A 19,462-nucleotide genomic window follows, 5' to 3' on the forward strand; every position below is an offset into this window, starting at 1 on the left:
CAAATGAAGATTAGTTCTTATGTGATTAGAATATTATTGATAATACAACAAATCACTGTATTGAGTCATACTTGAGTAGACTCAGAAGCTTACATTTCTAGCATTTATATTTGGGGAAAACCAATTTTACTTCAATTCTCAAGGTTTACAGTGGTTTCCATTACAAAGAAAAGTTCACTTGAACTCATAAATTGTAGGTGAGTATACTAAGCTGCAAAATTTCCTCAAAAGAAAGTAGATTGGGCATAGAGGATATTACAGTAACTTTCCATCCTGCAGCTCTACACTTGAGTGGATTTCAGAATAGAAATAGGAAAAACAATGTAGTTTTTTTTTTTTTTAATATTGTTTCCCAGGAGATTTTCCCAGGAACTTGGAGACCTATGCTACCCTTCTTGGAGCCACTGCATTTTCTAATACTGCAAACTCTAGGTCAAGTCTATTCTCAATCATCTGATCATGTCTTGGGAAAGGATATAATTAGCTGTACATCAGATGCTATTAAAAGATGACATCATTATTAAATTTAAGGAAATGTGGGGCATTGCCATTCTTTGTCTTATTTAGATGATGAGCTAGTCTTTGTGACTTCCTTCTCTCTCTTTATAGCCAAATCATTAAATCAGCTATTTCCTATAACTGTGGCAAAATCACTGAATCATCATTGACTTAAGTTGGATCTACATTGAAACAAAGGGATAGAATTGTGGATCAGTCTTTTTAAAGATACAATTCTTAATGCTTTGAACTTTTTTTAAAAATAAAAAGTGAACATTTTTCCCCCACAATCTCCAGAGTTCCATTATGGTTCCTAACAGCAATTTAAATAGTATATAACTAAATAGCCTTGGATTCTACGAGAAACAAAAAACACTTCTGAAATGTGTTTTGGGTTAACAGCGGTCAACTGCCAGTGAACTACAGATGATTAAAGTTGAAGATGTTTTATGGCTCAGAAAAAAAAAGATAGAAGTCCTTGGACTAGAAAGGTCTTCAAGTTAATATTATTGCTCCCTGGTACTTAAGCAAATGCAATAAATCGATTATTTTTTAGTGGAACAGGTTAAGAGGAGAGATGCTATTACGTGTTATTTGAAAATTGATTTCATTTGCAGTTACTTTCCCAGCTAGGTTCACATTCTTGGTTTCATTTTAGCACAGATTAGGAAAAAATAGAGGGTAGAAGACAGAGACAGAGAGACAGAGACGAAGAGAACTTTGAAAAAAGCATAATCTAAGCAAACTACAGTAAAAAGTGTGAAAAGTGGTATCTGCACATTATGAACACAAAAGCTCTGTCAGTCAGTATGGACTTTTATAGAAGTAAAAGAAAGTAAAAGAAAGCCATAAAATGCTTTAAAAGGTGTGTGTGTGTGTGTGTGTGTGTGTGTGTGTGTGTGTGAAATTCACTTAACTAGATAGTTCTGGGATTGTGCTATTCCATGCTTATTTCAATAACTCAATGACTTAGTAAAGGACCCCATTTTTTTTCTACGATTTTCCAATCAAATCGTCTCTCCTCACTACACATTAATCTCACAGTTGTTACAGTTATCCTGCATAGTCAAATTATTTTTTGAAAAATGCCTTATTTTATTATTATGCTCTCCTGCTCAAATATTTAAGTAGATTCTACATATAAAAGTATTCAATATGTGAATATTAAATATAAATCTGACAATCTAGTTCTCCTCCTTTATTGCCTTGTGTGAGGAATGTTCTTATTTTTGAGGGCCAATAATAGATGTCTTTTCCCAGATCTCTGTCCAGAGATATCCTGTATAATTAGGATTACTAGGCTGGCTACTTTTTTAATGACATTATGTATGCTCCCAATTTAAGTCTCACAACAATCTTGTGAGGCAAGTTACTATTTATTGTCTTTAAGATGAGGAAACAAGATCTAAATTCCAATCAATAATCTGAGTATTTTAAAAAATGTAATTGTAGAGAAAGAATTCAGACTCCAATGATTGGACCCAGAAAGTATAAGTTCAATCTTTCTTTTCTTTTTGTTATTTTTAGGATTTTATTTCAGAATTTTCATTTAAAAAAAAAAGTAATTATTAAGCTGGGCGCCCGTGGCTCACGCCTGTAATCCTAGCTACTCAGGAGGTTGAGATCTGAGGATCACGGTTCAAAGCCAGCCGGGGCAGGAAACTCTATGAGACTCTTATCTCTAATAAACCACTAGAAAACCAGAAGTGGTGCTGTGGCTCAGGCAGTAGAGTGCTCGCCTTGAGCTGAAGAGCACAAAGATAGCACCCAAGCCAAGAGTTCAAGCCCCACGACCGACCAAAAAAAATAGTAATTATTGTAAAGGTGATGTAGAGGAGTTACAGTTACATAAAAGAGATGAATAGTGTTACCCCCTCCCTCATTTTATGTATTTCATTGGAAAATAATTTATTCAAGAGATATTAGTTAAACATCTATCCTATGCCCCAGTCTATAATCTAACCATGATGTTTTAAAGATTTGCACCATCATGACTTGTATTCATAGATGAAAAGGAAGCATTATGAAACACTGTGATAACAGAAAGAATCAAGGACATCTGTAAGCTTGTCCAATCTTGGAGTGATACTTGCTTTATTGTGTGTTCCCTCATATATTCTCAGATATTCAAGTTTTCTAGTTATCCTTATCTATATTTCCAACCTTTGTAAATGACTTTTCTCTATTATGTTTTACTCACCTCATGAAGGAACCTGTTTCTGGATCAAATAAATTTTTAACATTGAACTCGTTGTTTTACTTTTTTTTTTTTACTTCAGCAAAAGAATAATTGAAATTTCATTAGCCTAACTTCATTTTAAATTTAATTTATTATGATAGGGGAACATACAACTTCACTTTTTTGGTCAATAATTCTGTAAGAGTTTTCATTAAAACAATAGAATTGTAGAAACAACACACTATTTTTTTCTTTAGTTATTTATTCATTCACTTATTATTTATTACTCACTTTCCTAGTGCTCAAACTCAGGAGTTTGTGCTCTCCAGTGTCCACACCTCCAGTTCTGATTCTTTTTATTACTATTATCAAGGAGTTGTACAAATGGGTTAAAGTTCCATAAGTCAGGACAATGTCACCCCTTACTTCACTTTCCCCCATTTTTCTCCTCCAGTACCTGGCCCTTTCTGAGACAAAAAAGAGCCTAACAATAAATAACAACAAACAAAAACATGTTTCAATTTCCTGAAAATTGTTTTGGTAAGTAGTAAAGTAGTATTTAATTGCTCAGAGGAGTTAAGCCTTTTGGTTCCTCATGAGTGTTATCTTCCTTCAGTGTGTTTGATTGTTTGTAAACACATAGAGCCCTATACACATTGTCATATCCAGTTGTGGTTTAGCTCTAGCTTCAACATATGAGAGAAAACATGACCCATTTGTCTCTCTGGATTACCTCACTTAACATGATTTGCTCTAGGTACATCCAATTTTTTACAAGTAACACAATCTTATTCTTTCTCCTGGATGAGTAAAATTCCATTGCATATATATATATATATATATATATGTATATGTGTGTGTGTGTGTGTGTGTATATATATATATATATATATATATATATATAAAATTTTGGATCCACTCATCTATTGTGGAGCCTCTGGGCTGTTTCCATAACTTGGCTATTGTGAATACTGCTGCAATGAATATGTATATACATGTGTATTTACCTTATCCTGACGTCACATTCTGGGGAGATGCTCAAGAGATACATTCTGTTTTTATGTGTGCTCTTCACTATTTCAGAACTTCGGGAAACCAAGACATCTGAACACTTCAGCCTATCCCACCACCCTTTAGACTACAGGATATTACTAATGGATGAAGATCAGGACCGGATATATGTGGGCAGCAAGGATCACATTATTTCCTTGAACATTAATAATATCAGCCAAGAACCTTTGAGTGTAAGTTTTTCATTTTCATGAGGACAATGTTGAATCTAAATGCTTTAACAAACTTTAAATATAATGAAGAAAATATATTTATTTCACTATAATAGAATAGAAAATACCTGTCACATATGCACACATTCATATTAAGGAAATTAGTTCTTATTTCACAACTGGAAATGTATCAACTTCAATTCTCCCCTTTAGCTCTAAAATCTAGAGCTAAAGTAGAAAATACTTCTTGCACATTTACATCAACAAAGGAAATGTAGAACATGAGAAAATGATCAGATTAAAGAAACCTTGTAATCTACGTAAAATCCACACAGAGTTTAAAAGGAATACACTAAGGAAGTTATTTAACGAGTATGCTTACATTTACCATACTGTTACCCAACAAGGAAGCAAACTTGAGCTTTATTAGAGTAAATAAATAAAAGAAGATTGACTGCCAGGTACCAGCAGCTTATACCTGTAATAAGGTACTATGATTTTGAGGTACTAAGGAGTTTGAGATTTGAGGATCACAGTTTGGAGCCAGTTCAGGCAGGAAAGTCTGTGAGGTTCTTATCTCCAATTAACCACTAAAAAAATCTGGAAGTAAATTTGTGACTCAGGCGATACATCACTAGACTTAAAAATCATAGGGACAGTATCCAGGCCCTGAGGTCAAACCACAGAAGCAGCATGCATACATGTGTGTGTGTGTGTGTGTGTGTGTGCATGCACACACACACACACACACACAGCATAGATTATTACAGGAAGTTGATTTCTGAATTCATTATATTAACATAGCAACAGGCTGACAACTCAGAAGACCTGACCCAAAACTGCGGTGTCTCAAAAGACTGGCGCAGTATTCCTCACAGAGAATCTCTTGGATTGTATCCAAGTTATTTCAGTTGCTCAGTTACATAAAGGTTCATGTTAGTAAAAATCTATCCATCCAGTTGTGTGGTTTACCACAAACAATATTAAATTTAGATGATAACATAAACATAAATTCTGAGGTTGAGCAACATAGTGTAAGTCAGACGGAAGGAATTTTTGTGCACATTTGTATGAATAAGGGACCTTATATAATATACAATTTTAAATGGCTATGTGTTACTGTAAGGCTTTGGTAAAGAAATGACTGATTGGAGGACTAAGAGGCAAATATTGAATTAACAGTAGAATATTAAGTGACTGTGGGCATATGAATTTTCAAGTAGAAATACAGAAATACAAAATACCTTGAAGAAATCTGCTAACAGAAAGCAAATGAAGAGCATTGAGCTGTCATACATCTGAGTGACTTTATATTACTTTATTTCCTTTCTGAGCAGGTTTTCTGGCCAGCATCTACAATCAAAGTTGATGAGTGCAAAATGGCTGGCAAAGATCCCACAGTGAGTACTTTTAAGACAAATAAAAACATACAAATGTTTGTTTGTTTTTTAAGTTCATGGCTTTAAGTACAACCAAGAAGGTGTTTGAAGACCTTGACTGAATGTATGTTAAAAATGTAAATGTGACAAGATTGGAATTCTCATGCCATCTGCAATTTTAGAATATCTGACTAGATAGAAATTTTCTGTCTTGCTTTCATTATCTTGCGCAGACATTTTTGTGATGGATTTCAGTAATAAACCCTGTTCCAAGTGGATTCAACCTACAGAATTCTCAGCAGGCTGCTGAAATAATGATAATGCAAGTGGCTGGAGCGCTCCCAGATACCATGCAGGCTTTCCCAAAGATTCCCCGTGACAAACTAGTGGTAGTGGGCACATTCCTGAGATATAAATCAACAGTGTTGAATGGTACCTTTGTTGATTAAAAATAACTACAAAACCACAATCAATGCATATAGAAGTTTCAATAAATATTCACCACAACACTTGCATGACTTACATTTCTTTAAGTGGGATTCAATATAGAGTCAGGCAAGAAATCTGTATTGATTTCTGTGAACAGCTTGCTGACATAGGCACATTTATTTATTCTTGAATATTACAAAGGAAATGTATGGAGCTGGTGTTCACTGTGAACAGTGTTTAAGACAAGTTTATATATGATCTTATAAAAATAATATATAATGAAATCAAATATTAAATTATCTATTCTTTCAAATAGTATGTTGAGGAGTTTCCTTAATTTTCTTATTCTTTCAAGTTTGTTTTTGGTAAGCATTATTCACTAATAATAAATAATATTTAAGTACCTTTTGAATAATTTGCATAGTGTTGGTTGTTAGAGACACAATCTGGACTAAATCAGGAATACCTATAACTTTAATTAACTTCGCTTACTGCTTTGGAAAAATCACCATCTTTCATATGAACATGAAGATACATGCTAAGTAGGCAAGGAGGTAGCCTCTACATGGTGACAGAGTCAAAAATCTAGTAAATTGACACACATTTTCTAAGATCTGATGTCATATGATTTGAAATTAGGGTGAAAATGTGACTGAGCACATATTTTTCCAGTAAAGGCAAGGAATGCTCATGAACATAATGTTTGTAGCAAATGTTCTATGATTTATCATGCTAGGCCAGGCCTGGGTGTTGGGGAGAAGCAACACATATTCTTTATGAAGTAAAATTGATATCTGATTTAGTCTAAAGATAGTCACTAAGGTAAAAGCACCAAGAAGTCAGATTCAAAGTAGAACCACACAATACTCTGCAATTTGCATCTCTGAGTATCACTCAAAAAGTCTTGGCAAGAGAAATTACCCAAAGTGATTGAATTGTTGGTCTCCCTTTTTGGATATTTCATCCAAGGATTGCTCTTTTAAAGAGGGCAGAGTAACCTTGCTAAAGCATATACACTACACTATCTAAGGAATTTCCTGGACCACAGTCTAGAGGAGGGGAAATCCAGAAAAATAAGAAAGAAATATTGAAAAGTCCATTAAGACATGACATATGGTCTTTCAAGAAATTAACAGTAGGATGGAGTATCATATTGTAGAGAATGTTTTGTGCCCTGAAGCAGTTATTTCAATAATTGAGAAATAATTAAACTATTGTCTTTGAGTCTCTAAAGAACAAGATACACATCTGTTGTTTTTGTCACATAATATCTTGTAGCTATGTCATTGGGTTTATATTTTGTTCAAAAAGATGTTCATTTCTCAGCCATAGAAACTGCATAGGTAATATAGGGAAACTATACACACCTTTGTGTATTCTCTTTCCCAAAACCACAAGTTGACTTTCTCAAGAATCTTAGCTAAATCAGTTGATCTCTTGTTCCATTTGGTAAAGCAGAACCCCTCTATTGTTGCTTTGTGGTAATTAAAAAAATTATCTAGTAAAATCTTTGGTACATGCTTACATTTTCCCATACTTTTGTTATGCTATAATATCATTCACAAGTATCTTTAAATCCTTCTATATGGCCAATTGGTATACCCATTGAAATAACTAGTAGAAGGATCTGATGTAGATATTACTAGAACTCAACTGGACAGGATTTATTTGTCCATAAAACATTGTGGAGTCCTAGGAAATAATAATCAGATTCTTTCAAACATGTGGTCTGTCTATTCAGGAGAAGAGAATGTCTAACAAATCTAACTCATTGCATATGTGTAAGAGAATCACAGTAATTTAACCACAGAAGAAAAGGCTAGTGGTAAAAAAAGAAAGGTAGTGAGAAGTAGATCCTTGAAAGTTCTACAATTAACTTATTTTGTTTACACTTTTCATTGAAACCAAGTGTTTAGGAGTTTCTTAACAGGATTGGAATAAATTTTTCTTTCTTTCTTTCTCTCTCTCTTTTGTCAGTTATGGAGTTTAACTCAAGGCCTAGACTCTGTCCTGAGCTTTTTTTGCTCAAGGCTAATGCTCTACCATTTTGAGCCATAGCTTGACTTCTGGTTTTCTGGTGGTTAAGATAAGAGTGTCACAGAATTTCTACCAGGGCTGGTTTTGAATCATGATCCTCAGATCTCAGCCTCCTGAGTCACTAGGATTTACAGATATGAGTCACTGGTACCGACCTCATAGATTTCTTTATATGTACATGTACTTTTATAAATGTTTATATGAAATGTTTATTATAAAATCTAAATAAAAAGTTCTTTTTTTTTCTAAAGCACTTTATGGATTGTGAGGAGTGAATACCTCTAAAGGTCTATTCATCTGTACTCCAGGATATGTTTTAAACATGTCTATTTTTATATTAACTAATCAATATATGTTCAATTGAATTTATAAACCTTTAAAAGCTAAGATTAACACATAGAAAACAAACTAAATCTTATAAACTCTGACTTAGAGACCTCACCTCTCTGAGTCTCTGTTTGCTCATCTGTGAAATGTGCTAATTTACAATTGCTATCTTATTTGGTTAAGAGGATTAACAGTTTAATGTTTGTAGAGAGCTTAGGATAGTACCTAGTTAAACTGTGCTCCTAGTGAACTGTGTTCACTATAAACAATTTAGCTGCATCCTTCAAGCATGTTGTATATGTATATATAACAAACAATTACATTGCATTATGCATAATGTTATCAGCTTTATTTTCCATTCGAATAAAACCAAAGAAAGAGAATTAAGCAGTGAAAAGGAGGCAGGCATTGTATTTATTTCCACTAAAGATTCTATTTTTTTAAATTTATGCCCCTAGTCTTTTACTGTGATAAGGATCTCTACTAATGTAGAGATCCACTTTCACAGTTTGTGCAGATAGTATAAGTGGAATTGCAAATAAAAAAATCACTATGTGATTACTGTGTTTATTTGTGCAAAATACTATTCTAACTGCATTATTAAGTGAAGAAAGACTAACTGCCTCAAGTTATGAAAGCTGATAAACAGTGCTGGGCTTGAACATGGGACTTCTGGGTCTGAGATATTAGGGTTTATATCTATTTTCTATTCTTGACAGTACGCTTTACTGCCCATTTAAATACTCAAGCCTAATGACAGCGTAGCTCTTACTGCCTCTCGGGGAGCTATTATTAGTATTAGCAGCTTTCATTCCACAGCAGTCCTCTAACCCTTTTAGGTACTATTCCCCAAGTAAATCCTACATTCTAATGTCTTTACTTTTTGGTCATGCTATTTTCTGTTGAAATGAGCGTTTCTTATGCTTTTTCCTGCCAAAATCTCTAGCTTATTCTACAAGCTCCAGCTGAAATGCAAACTAGCTCAAACCACATTTTCTCTTCTTTCCTTCTATGGTGTACTTAAAACTTAGAGTCCTATTCTAGAACCTATCATAGCCAGATATACTATGTCCTCTCCTTAAGAGGAGATAATGGACTCTTCATTCCAGTGTTGCCAGCCAGTATAGCACAGTGTCTTGCATAGCATGAGTTGAGTAAATATTTGCCAGATGGAATTGACACAGTGGTCTAAGTCAGAAATAATGTGCATACAAACAAAAGAAGAGGCACAGTGGAAAAGCAGAACACCTACAAAATGATTTTCACTAGTGAACTCCACTGATTTCTGTTTCCTTCTGTCCCTTGTATATAGATTGAGTTGAAAGATCTATCCCGGTATCAGATAGTGTGGCAATCTATTCAGCATCTTACAGAAAAGCTGCTCAGTCGTGGTCAACCATTGTTCAGATCCAAGTTCAGTTACTTATTAAGTCTAGAGCATTTTATTTAATCCCTCCTACTCAATTTCCTATTTCTGTGAGAATTAAATTTACATCTAAGGATTAAGGACTTTGTACATAGCAGCTATTGTTGCAGCAGCTATGGAAAATGTTATAAAAGGCTGAGTGCTGTGTCTCATGCCTGTAATCCTAGCTACTCAGGAGGCTGAGATCTGAGGATCACAGTTCAAAGCCAGAGAGTGTAGAAAAGTCCATAGGACTCTTATCTCCAATTAACCACCAGAAAATCAGAAGTGGTGCTGTGGTTTAAGTGACAAAACGCTTGCCTTGAGCTGAAGCACTCAAGGACAGTGCTTAGGCCCGGAGATCACCCCACAACTGACCAAAAAAAAAAAGTACTAATAAATTTTACAAAAGCCACAATGAGTTCCTCAGCCAATAATAAATTATAAAGTGAATAAAAGTACAGCATTCCATGTTAAACCTACTATTGATTAAAAATCTCTTACAGATTCTACCTCTATGATCTCAGACAAGTTAAGTGAAACAAATTGTTAAGCTTTATTTTTCTAAAAGGGACTGGCTTGTTCTAAAAACTTGATTGAATTATATAAAGTAGTTAAGTACCACATAATAAGTGTCCAAAACCATCAGCAACAGGGTGAAAATTGAACTCCTAGAAGCAAAAGAGCAAAATATGTATCATGATTATACTAAATATTTAAAAGTACAACTGTGATAAGAAGATAGGTAGAAAAAGAGATTGCGATTAAATCAAGATTCAAATGAAGACTATCTGCTACTTTTCCTTTAAAGTTCCAGTAATTCATGAAGGCAATTGTTTGCAAAACCCAAGATGAAGACATAACGTGTTATTAATAAAACTGGATTGATGGCCGGGAGCCAGTGGCTCACACCTGTAACCCTAGCTACTCAGGAGGCTGAGATCTGAGGAATGTGGCTCAAAGCCAGCCAGGGCAGGAAAGTCCAGGAGACTCTTATCTCAAAAACTATCAGAAAATCAGAAGTGGCACTGTGGCTCAAGTGGTGGAGCGGTGGAGCGCAAGCCTTGAGCTGAAGAGCTGAGGGACAGCATCCAGGCCCAGAGATCAACCAACACAGATACACACACGCACACACACACCACCACCACCACCAACAACAACAACAACAACAACTGGCTTAAATTCATGTTTGATGGGAAGTTATTCTATGCAGAATTCTGAGTGCCTAAATTTCAATGTGAAAAATGTCCACAAGGCTCCTTGTTCACTGATGTCTTTAAAAGAGACATCTTTTATGCATGCTACATTTCATCTATGATTTTCCATCAAGGAAGTATATTATCATCTGCAGTTATATAATCAGTTTCCAGGTACTTCTATAAAGACATCAAAACACAATAGCATTGTGTATTTAATGAGATACATAATATCTTCACATAAAAATCAAGTGTGTAGTCTAGTCTGTAAAGATAAATATCTTTGACAGTATGTTAATGATTGAAAATTTATAATGGAAACATATGTAGGAAATTATAATGTATGAAAAGAAGCTGATGTTTACTGAGAAGCCAGGAGTATTAAGAAAAGATGAAATAAACTCTGACATACTATTGACTTTAAGTTAAATACAACTTCTATTTTAAGTTTAATTTGCCTTTTTACAATATTTCACATAATACATGTTTCTTATAAAAAAAATCAGAAACATACCTTAGAAAGAGAAATCAACATGTGATGTCTGACCATCTAGGGAAAATCTACTGTTAACTTTTGGTGTATTTCTTCCTAGATTTTAACATAAGCAATTTTATCTATACCAATACAATTCTTTGCAATAATGTTCTTCAAGAGACTTTGGAAAAGGAACAGTGTTCAATCTCAAATTCTGTCGATTTATAATCAGCAATACAACAAGCCTAGCAGTTGTTGAACACATGAGATTAATTCAATTATGCACACCTGCTAGATGACTGCCAACTGAGAATCACAGTAATTGTATGTCAATGAATATCTCCTACTGATAGCAAAGGAAGAAAACACAAGAAAATAAAATGCACACCAAAGGATGTCAATATTGTCTTTACTTCTTGTTAATGTGTTCATACTTGAAAATATTGTCATGTTAATGCTAGGATTACATTAGTGACTCAAACAAAACATAACTAGATCTGATGAGTAACCTACAAAGTTAACCAGTGTGAGGGTCTGTAGAGGAGGGGTGGGTGAGAATATTGAAAAGGGTGACACTGCTCAAGCTATATTGTATTCACAAACTGCTTTGCAAATAAAAGAAAGCAAAATGAGGACATAGATGTTTGCTTTGTTCAACTGAGTTCTGTAAGGGTAAAGTTTTGTTCCCTAAAAATACCCAAAAGATCACACAGGTCATTTTGACTAAGGTTGGTACTCAGTAAATAGTAGCTAATATACTGTTCCTGTGATACTTTTATGACTATTTCTGAGTCTTTTTTTTTTTTTTTTGTCTGTGTCGTCCAGCTTGAACTCTGGGCCTGGGCGCTGTCCCTGAGCTCTTCAGCTCAAGGCAAACATTTTGCCACCTAAGCCACAGCACCACTTGCAGTTTTCTGGTGGTTAATTTCTGGTGATTAAAGTCTCATGAACTTTCCTGCCATACTGGCTTTGAACTGGGATCCTCAGATCTCAGATTCCTGAATAGCTAGTATTACAGGCGTGAGTCACCAGTGTCCAGCTTGGATTAGGGTTTGTTTGTTTATTTGTTGTTGTTGTTGTTTTTGGTTGGTCATGGGGCCTGAACTCTGGGCCTGGGTGCTGTCTCTCAGTTCTTCAGATCAAGGCTAGCTCTTTACCACTTGAGCCATAGTGCCACTCCCGGCTTTTTCTGCTTATGTGGTGCTGAGGAATCAAACCTAGGGCCTCATGCATGCAAGGCAAGCGCTCTACCACTGAGACACCTTCCCAGCCCAAGCTTGGATTTGTTTTAAGAGCACCAAAAATCTTAATGTAAAAATCTTGAATGTAAAATGAATGTACTCAAATTTCCTTTATGAAGTGTCTACATAGTTCCTCAAAGATACGGAATAAAATGCAAGGAATTGAACCTCACTGTTGCTTCTCAGACAAAATCTCAGGATGATATAGTTAGCATAAACAGAAATCAAAGTCATTAGCAAAGTACTTCTTTTTCATTTCCAGCATGGCTGTGGGAATTTTGTTCGTGTGATTCAGACCTTCAACCGCACTCATTTATATGTATGTGGGAGTGGAGCTTACAGTCCGGTTTGTACTTACCTGAACAGAGGAAGGAGATCAGAGGTACGTGAGGCAATTTCATATTCGTAGATGTAGCATTGGCATTAGAGGTTTGATAAATGGTACTTGATAGTAAATGGTGGGAAACATAACCTTAAAATAAGTTCATTTTTTAATATATAATGTCTTACTTTTTATTAATATCTGTCAAAGTTTTTTAGGAGTTAAGGGACTGGCTTTTTGCCATATATATATATATATAAATATATATATATATTCTAATGCAAATAATGGAAAATATAAAAATTGGTAATTTTAACATTAATTTGAATCTAAAGCACTAAAAATATTCTAAATTCTAGAAATACTGTACTATAAATCTTCTCTCTTACATCTATTTTAAGTAATTCTTATTTATCCTAGGAATTTGATAAACCTCTATGAAACAAATATTTATAAGATATCTGAGACAGACTGTTAAATATTTTTGCTTAAAAGAACTTTATACATTAGTGAATTATATATTATCATGGAAAACTAACATGACTTGATAGTAAGCTATTCTCACTTCATTCTTCTAACAGTTAAAATGATATTGGATATTATGGTGTTTGCCAAAGGTTAGTCAAGTACAATAGCTAATGCATAGTCAAATACAAGACTGGTTGAACTTCAACCATGGCATTTAGGATTGTGCTTATTATCCAGTGTAAAACTATTGACTGAGGAAGGTACACATTAAAACAAGTGTTTATATTCATTCTTTTAAGCAAACACATTGTCTTACTTAATATAATTACTTAAAAACTGAATGTTTTAAAACTATCTTTATTTGGTTCACTATGAAACTTCACTTTAGAAAATTTACTTAGAAAATATTTTAATTTGATTTTAGAGATTAGAATTGTGACAAAGATTAAATATTGTTATATTTTAAAATGTTTATTTACTTTCAATAAGGATCAATCTAAAATAATATTAGTATAATTCAACTATGTTTTTTTTCTATGTTCCTTTTAATCAAATTACTTTTGCATACACAGAAATCAAGGCATTTCTAAATGGGGTACACTATGCTATTAAAATATTAACAGTCTTCAAGGGAAAGTTATGCTTGTTGGAAGAAGAAAATTATCTTCATGGAGCTGGTCATTAGAGACACATGCCTGTGATCAATTTGTTAAATAAACTCCTGCCTCAGACGTCTGCAGTCTGTCAGACACTCGGCTGAAGTCTGGGCACTCACTGTGCAGGCCAACAATAGCATTGCAATTTTCAGAGCACAGATTTCAAATAAAATGATTTTCCCATGCACAAATTTCCCACTACACTCTTCAAACCTTAATTAGAAAGTCTATCCAAAAAATAATCTCTTTTGGAAAAACCAGCATGGAATCAGTTTTAATCACTTTGTTAAATATGAAGTATCTTACTTAAGATATATTTCAAAGGGGAAGGCATTTTCATTAACTTAGTCTCTTAAATCATATGTGAGTACCTTATAAAACTATTGAGGTAGGAGTTATGATATTCAAACTGTATGTTTGTATTCAACATATTGTATTCTAGTTAAAAGGTTTTGATATAGCATTATTTTATATATTTGAACTATATACACTGCAATGTAATTGTAGACCTGCACAGTTTTATAAAAGTGTGTGTGTGTATGTGTGTGTGTGTGTGTGTGTGTGTGTGTGTGTGTGTGTGTGTGTTTTCTTCTAGCTAAGGGAAAAAGAGTCTCCTGGCATAAAATGGCCATCTGATTCAGAATGTTTCATTCTGGGAAATCTGGGAATTTCACCACTAACATTTATTTTGAGATGACCAGTAAATAATACTTACAGCTAACACCTGAATCCTTATTAAGTTATGAAATTATTTTGCATATACAAAACCAAACTATAAGTGAATTAGTTGATATTGTCATGTTTACTAATTATTCATTTTGATCTCTGAGATACTATCCTCTTTCACCTATCTTCATAGAAATCTTTAAATCTACAGTTGAAGCACCATATATTTAATAATACCTAATAATGCTTCCTTTATTTCCTAAGTAGGGTTGAGAGCATTACCAGAGCACATCAACTCCCATCCAAAGACTCTATCGTCCATTCTGCATCAGAAGCTTACTGGGCTTCTTTTGTTCACTTTCTTTACTCCATCTTATATTACTATTAAAACATAAACCAACAGAAATAAGATATGACTTCAAAGTAATTGCTAAAAAATGAAGAAAACAGCCAGGTGCTGGTGGGCTCTTACCTGTAATCCTAGCTATTCGGAAGGCTGAGATCTGAGGATTACTGTTCAAAGCCAGGCTGGGCAGGAAATTCCATGAGACTCTTTTTTTCTGTGTGTGTGATGGGGACTGAACTCTGGGTGTGGGTGTTGTCCCTCAGCTCTTCAGCACAATGCTAGCCCTCTACCAATTGAACTGCAGCGCCACTTCTGGCAGTTTATGCTTATGTTGTGCTGAGGAATTGAATCCAGTGCCCCATGCAAGCAAGGCAAGCACTCTACCACTGAGCCTTCCCAGCCCCTCCATGAGACTCTTATCTCCAATAAACCACCAGAAAACCAGAAGGATCCCTGTGGCTCAGGTGGAAGAGTACTACCCTCGAGTTGAAGAGCTTAGAGACAGCATCTAGGCCCAGAGTTCAAGCCCCATGACCACCACTACCAACAACAAAAACAAAGAAGAAGAACAACAACCATTTGTATAATCTTGGTACAAATATTGCAACATCTTTTCTCTGGTTGGTTTTACCTCTTACTATAAAATCTATTGCAACAATCCAATGTCATTGAAGTCCCTGACTCTTCCACTATTCAAGCAGATAACTTTAACTCTAAAGGAGTACCACAGGTGACTAAGAACCTCACTAGCATCCACATTATCCTTTGCTGGTTTAATTACTTAAACTAATCACCAAACTTTTTTTTGGTATCTTTCTGTTGCTTTTCTCCTGTTTCATAAGGAGAAAATTGTATATTTTCCTTATCAATAACACTTTTTGATCCATAATATTTCTCAATGCATTATGTCTTCATCATTTCTTATGTACTTACCTTTTATTTTTCCATTTGAAAGTAGAATTGTCCAGGTAGGCTGATGCTTATAATCCCAGCCTTTGGTGAGATAAAGCAGGAGAATCACAACTTCAGACCTGGCCTCAGTTGTGCAGGGAGACCCTGTCTCGAGAAAAGAAAAAAATTCCTTTCCTTAAAATTACTATCTTAGTTCTGTAAGTTTTTCCAACTATGTTTCTTAGACTAATGAGATTTGTTTCCAGCTTTCATGATTCTTTTCACTATGTCTTTATTAGACATTTCTATTATAACTCTCCCTACCACAGAGTAGTAGAAACTATTTGTAAGATTCCTCAAAGACTACCATTACTCTCAGTATTCCTTCTCTTAAAACAAATTTAAAATGGAACTTTTTGGTAATAACCTCTAATATTCAAAGCATTATATTCTGAAATTGTTTTCTAATTATGTTACCATCTACTCTTTTTTGGTCCATTTTTGTCAATCCAATCCATAATAACTATTTATTTATTGGGACTCAAAGTAAAATAAAGAATCAAGTTGGAACTTGTAGCCAACATTAATTATACAGTTTTACTTTTTTTCTCTTGTTCTACAGCACATGTATGTAGGAACAAGGACAACAAGATTGAGTTTGTTAGTTTTTAGCTACATGGCCTTGAACTACTCATGAGTCTCAGTTAATTCATTAAAAAAAATCTTACCATAAGGTTTTTTCAGCCTTAGAGGATTAACATTTTTAAAGCTTTGTCATTCCCTACTGCCTCTGAGTTTCACTCTCATACATCAAACTTCATGTAATGAAAATGAACTGGCTTTGTTTTTCTTCAAGGAGTAGAAGTGGAATCTGCAGAATAATCTGAAATAAAATCTTGAATTACAGTTTAGAATTGCTTGCCAGCCTCTGTTGATTGTCATGAAATTATCTTATATTTCTGTTGCTCTTACTGTGCAGATTACTTACTGAGATTATAGAAGATCAGACCCTTATTGTCTAATTTATTTACCTATATCTGTACACCTAACACTATTTCTAATCTTCCTAAAGCTCAAGATATAATCAAACCTTAGAAGAGAGAGAGAAAGACAGAGAGAGAGAGAGAGAGAGAGAGAGAGAGAGAGAGAGAGATTGCATGTGTGTGTCTGTGCTTTAAGAGAAAGCCAGTAACTCAGGAAGGGTAGAACCATTGATGTTCCTGGCTCAGCCTCCCTTGTATTGGGATCACAGGTTTGTGACAGTTTGCTGACATTTTGCTGACATTTTGCTGACAGTTTACATCCTTTATTTTCTACTTGCACACATTAATAAATCTATTTCTTCTGGATAATTTTCAAAGCCTTATCCAAACAACTAAACTTTTCCATTATCTGATAAAGCTATAAAAATGATCATTTTTCTTTCAATTTTTGTAGTAGCTAGTACAAACTTTGAGAAGAGTATAAGAAAACATGTATAGCTATGCTGACAAGAGTTCCCTCTTTGATGCTATGCTGACCACCATCTTTCTCAGAGAACCTATTTCTTCAAATCTTTACTCTTCTCTGTTTTGTTTGTCCTTTAGTTTTTCTCCTAAGCAAGGGGTACCACCCATTACTTATGCTCTTTATTATCTGTCTTCCTCATGAGATTGTAAATATTTGATGACAAAGTTGGTTTTTGTTCTTTGTTACTGTTGTTGTTGGTGTTTTTGGTGCTAGTCCTGGGGCTTGAACTCAGGCCTAGGTGCTGTTGCTAAGCTTTTTTGCTCAAGGATAGCACTCTACTACTTGAGCCACAGCTCCACTTTTGCCTTAGTGGTGTTTAATTGGAGATAAGAGTCTCTCAGACTTTCCTGCACTTGTCTGGCTTTGCACCCAGATCTTACTTTCTGAGTAGCTAGGAACACAAGTGTGAGTCACTGGCACCCAGCAACAAAGATTATTTTTTCATTTTCCTTACTGTAACTCCATTGGCTAATCATATGTCTGGTACATGTTCTATAATCTTTTGTTAAATAAACATAATAACAAAATAGTGACATATTTTAATCTACATTATTTGTTGATCTTATACAATGCTTCACATAGCAAAATTATATGGCAAAATATTTTAACAAATATTTCTTAGAAAAGATTGTATTACTTATAAGCAGTATTTCTCTGTGGAAAGTTTTTCTTCCTTTGTCCTATTTCGATTGTATTTAGAGTGAGCTATGATTTTGATGATGTTGATTTGAGGAGAATTACTGCTTGGATCTGCTCTGTAGGGAGTATAATAGGATAAGAACTAGCTCTGCTGAGGTTTCCTAGTTATTAAGAGATGTATTCTTCTTACAAGACAAGTCATTCTTAACACAGCAAATTGGGTAGACATAAGCAACCAAGTAGAAAGTGAATTGTTTTTGATTATGCTTTGTTTTTACCAAAGAACAATTGTCTTAGCACATTATTGCTACACTTTATTATACATATACTAAAATGTTGTCATATGATATTTTATCCGCAATAAAGGACCAAGTTTTCATGATTGACTCCAAGTGTGAATCTGGAAAAGGACGATGCTCTTTCAATCCCAATGTGAACACCGTGTCTGTTATGATCAGTAAGTAGGATATAAAGAATTCGAAATAATGGTGCTTTTATATAAGCTTTTTATATTATCATGTTTGTGTACTTGGTTATCCTTCTGAGATTATTTCAGTAGTTTTTGTGGTTATCTCACTTGACTGTATTATTGGGATTGTCATGTCTATTCCACTGCCATGATTGACATAACTCAGTCTGGTTAACATGCTAACATCTATTAAATGCCAAGAAACATTAATAATCAGAAGAATTCACATCACAATATTGATGCAGTATCTAATCCATTAATCAAGTCCAATGTTGTCTTATTATTTGGAGATCAACAAAGAAGTCAGATGTTATCTTTTTTTTTTTTAGAAACTTGACTTTGTAGTCAGTGAAAGGACAATTGGGAATCAAAAATATTTGCGCTTAAAGTAAAAAGGCACATATTTATCTTTGCTTAAATCCTACAAAAAAATCATCACCAAAACTTCTTAAAATGCTTTCCAAAGTGATATTTCATTAAATCTTTTTATTTATAGAACATAAAGCAGGAACTTCCTAATGTCATACAAGAAACACTGAAAATTCCAAACAGGAACTGAAGCTAATTAAACATGCCAACACGAGTAATGTTTAAGTTATAAAAACATTGTAATATGCAATAGGATTAGGTCATCTCTATACCTACCTTTTCACATCCTTTTCTTTTTTTCTTCTTGGGAACAGAACAGCAAGAGTTGGTAATCTGTAGTTTTGTGGCGAAGTGGCTATAACAAAATTGGATCGATTAATAACACATATGAATTTAGTAACCAAATCTCTGTATATATCTTGACAAATATTCATAGACGGTTACATTGAAATTTTTAAAGGCCTTTTTGTTCATTTTTATCTCCCTACAATCTGTTTCCATGAACTTTGGCCCCATTTTGCTCCAAAATATTTCCCACACAGACTGGCTCCTTGGTAGGGATGTGTGCAACGCGGTGAGCACATTCTAGAAACATTCCATTCTCCAGTCGATTCTTGTACAACTCGTATGGCTTATTCGTAAGTAGTGAGACTAAGCTGACTGTTCAAATGTTATAGTTCTGACCACAACCTGGAGGCTGCCAGAGTCATCAGTGTAGAGTTTAGTTCTTATTAAGAC

At 34.3% G+C, this 19,462-nt stretch overlaps 1 protein-coding gene across 1 annotated transcript in view; it reads left to right on the plus strand.

Annotated features, from left to right (window-relative positions):
- The window catches only part of Sema3c (sema domain, immunoglobulin domain (Ig), short basic domain, secreted, (semaphorin) 3C), a 161,478-nt gene that overhangs the window by 85,325 nt on the left and 56,691 nt on the right, over window positions 1–19,462 (plus strand). Inside the window, exons 3-6 of the mRNA XM_013026091.1 lie at window positions 3,761–3,921; window positions 5,238–5,300; window positions 12,652–12,771; window positions 18,253–18,343. Coding sequence (XP_012881545.1) covers window positions 3,761–3,921; window positions 5,238–5,300; window positions 12,652–12,771; window positions 18,253–18,343 — 435 coding nt within the window. The remainder of the gene's footprint in view (window positions 1–3,760; window positions 3,922–5,237; window positions 5,301–12,651; window positions 12,772–18,252; window positions 18,344–19,462) is intronic.

This window comes from Dipodomys ordii, unplaced genomic scaffold, assembly GCF_000151885.1.
Source record: "Dipodomys ordii isolate 6190 unplaced genomic scaffold, Dord_2.0 Scaffold90, whole genome shotgun sequence".
In the NCBI taxonomy this organism is placed as follows: Eukaryota; Metazoa; Chordata; class Mammalia; order Rodentia; family Heteromyidae; genus Dipodomys; species Dipodomys ordii.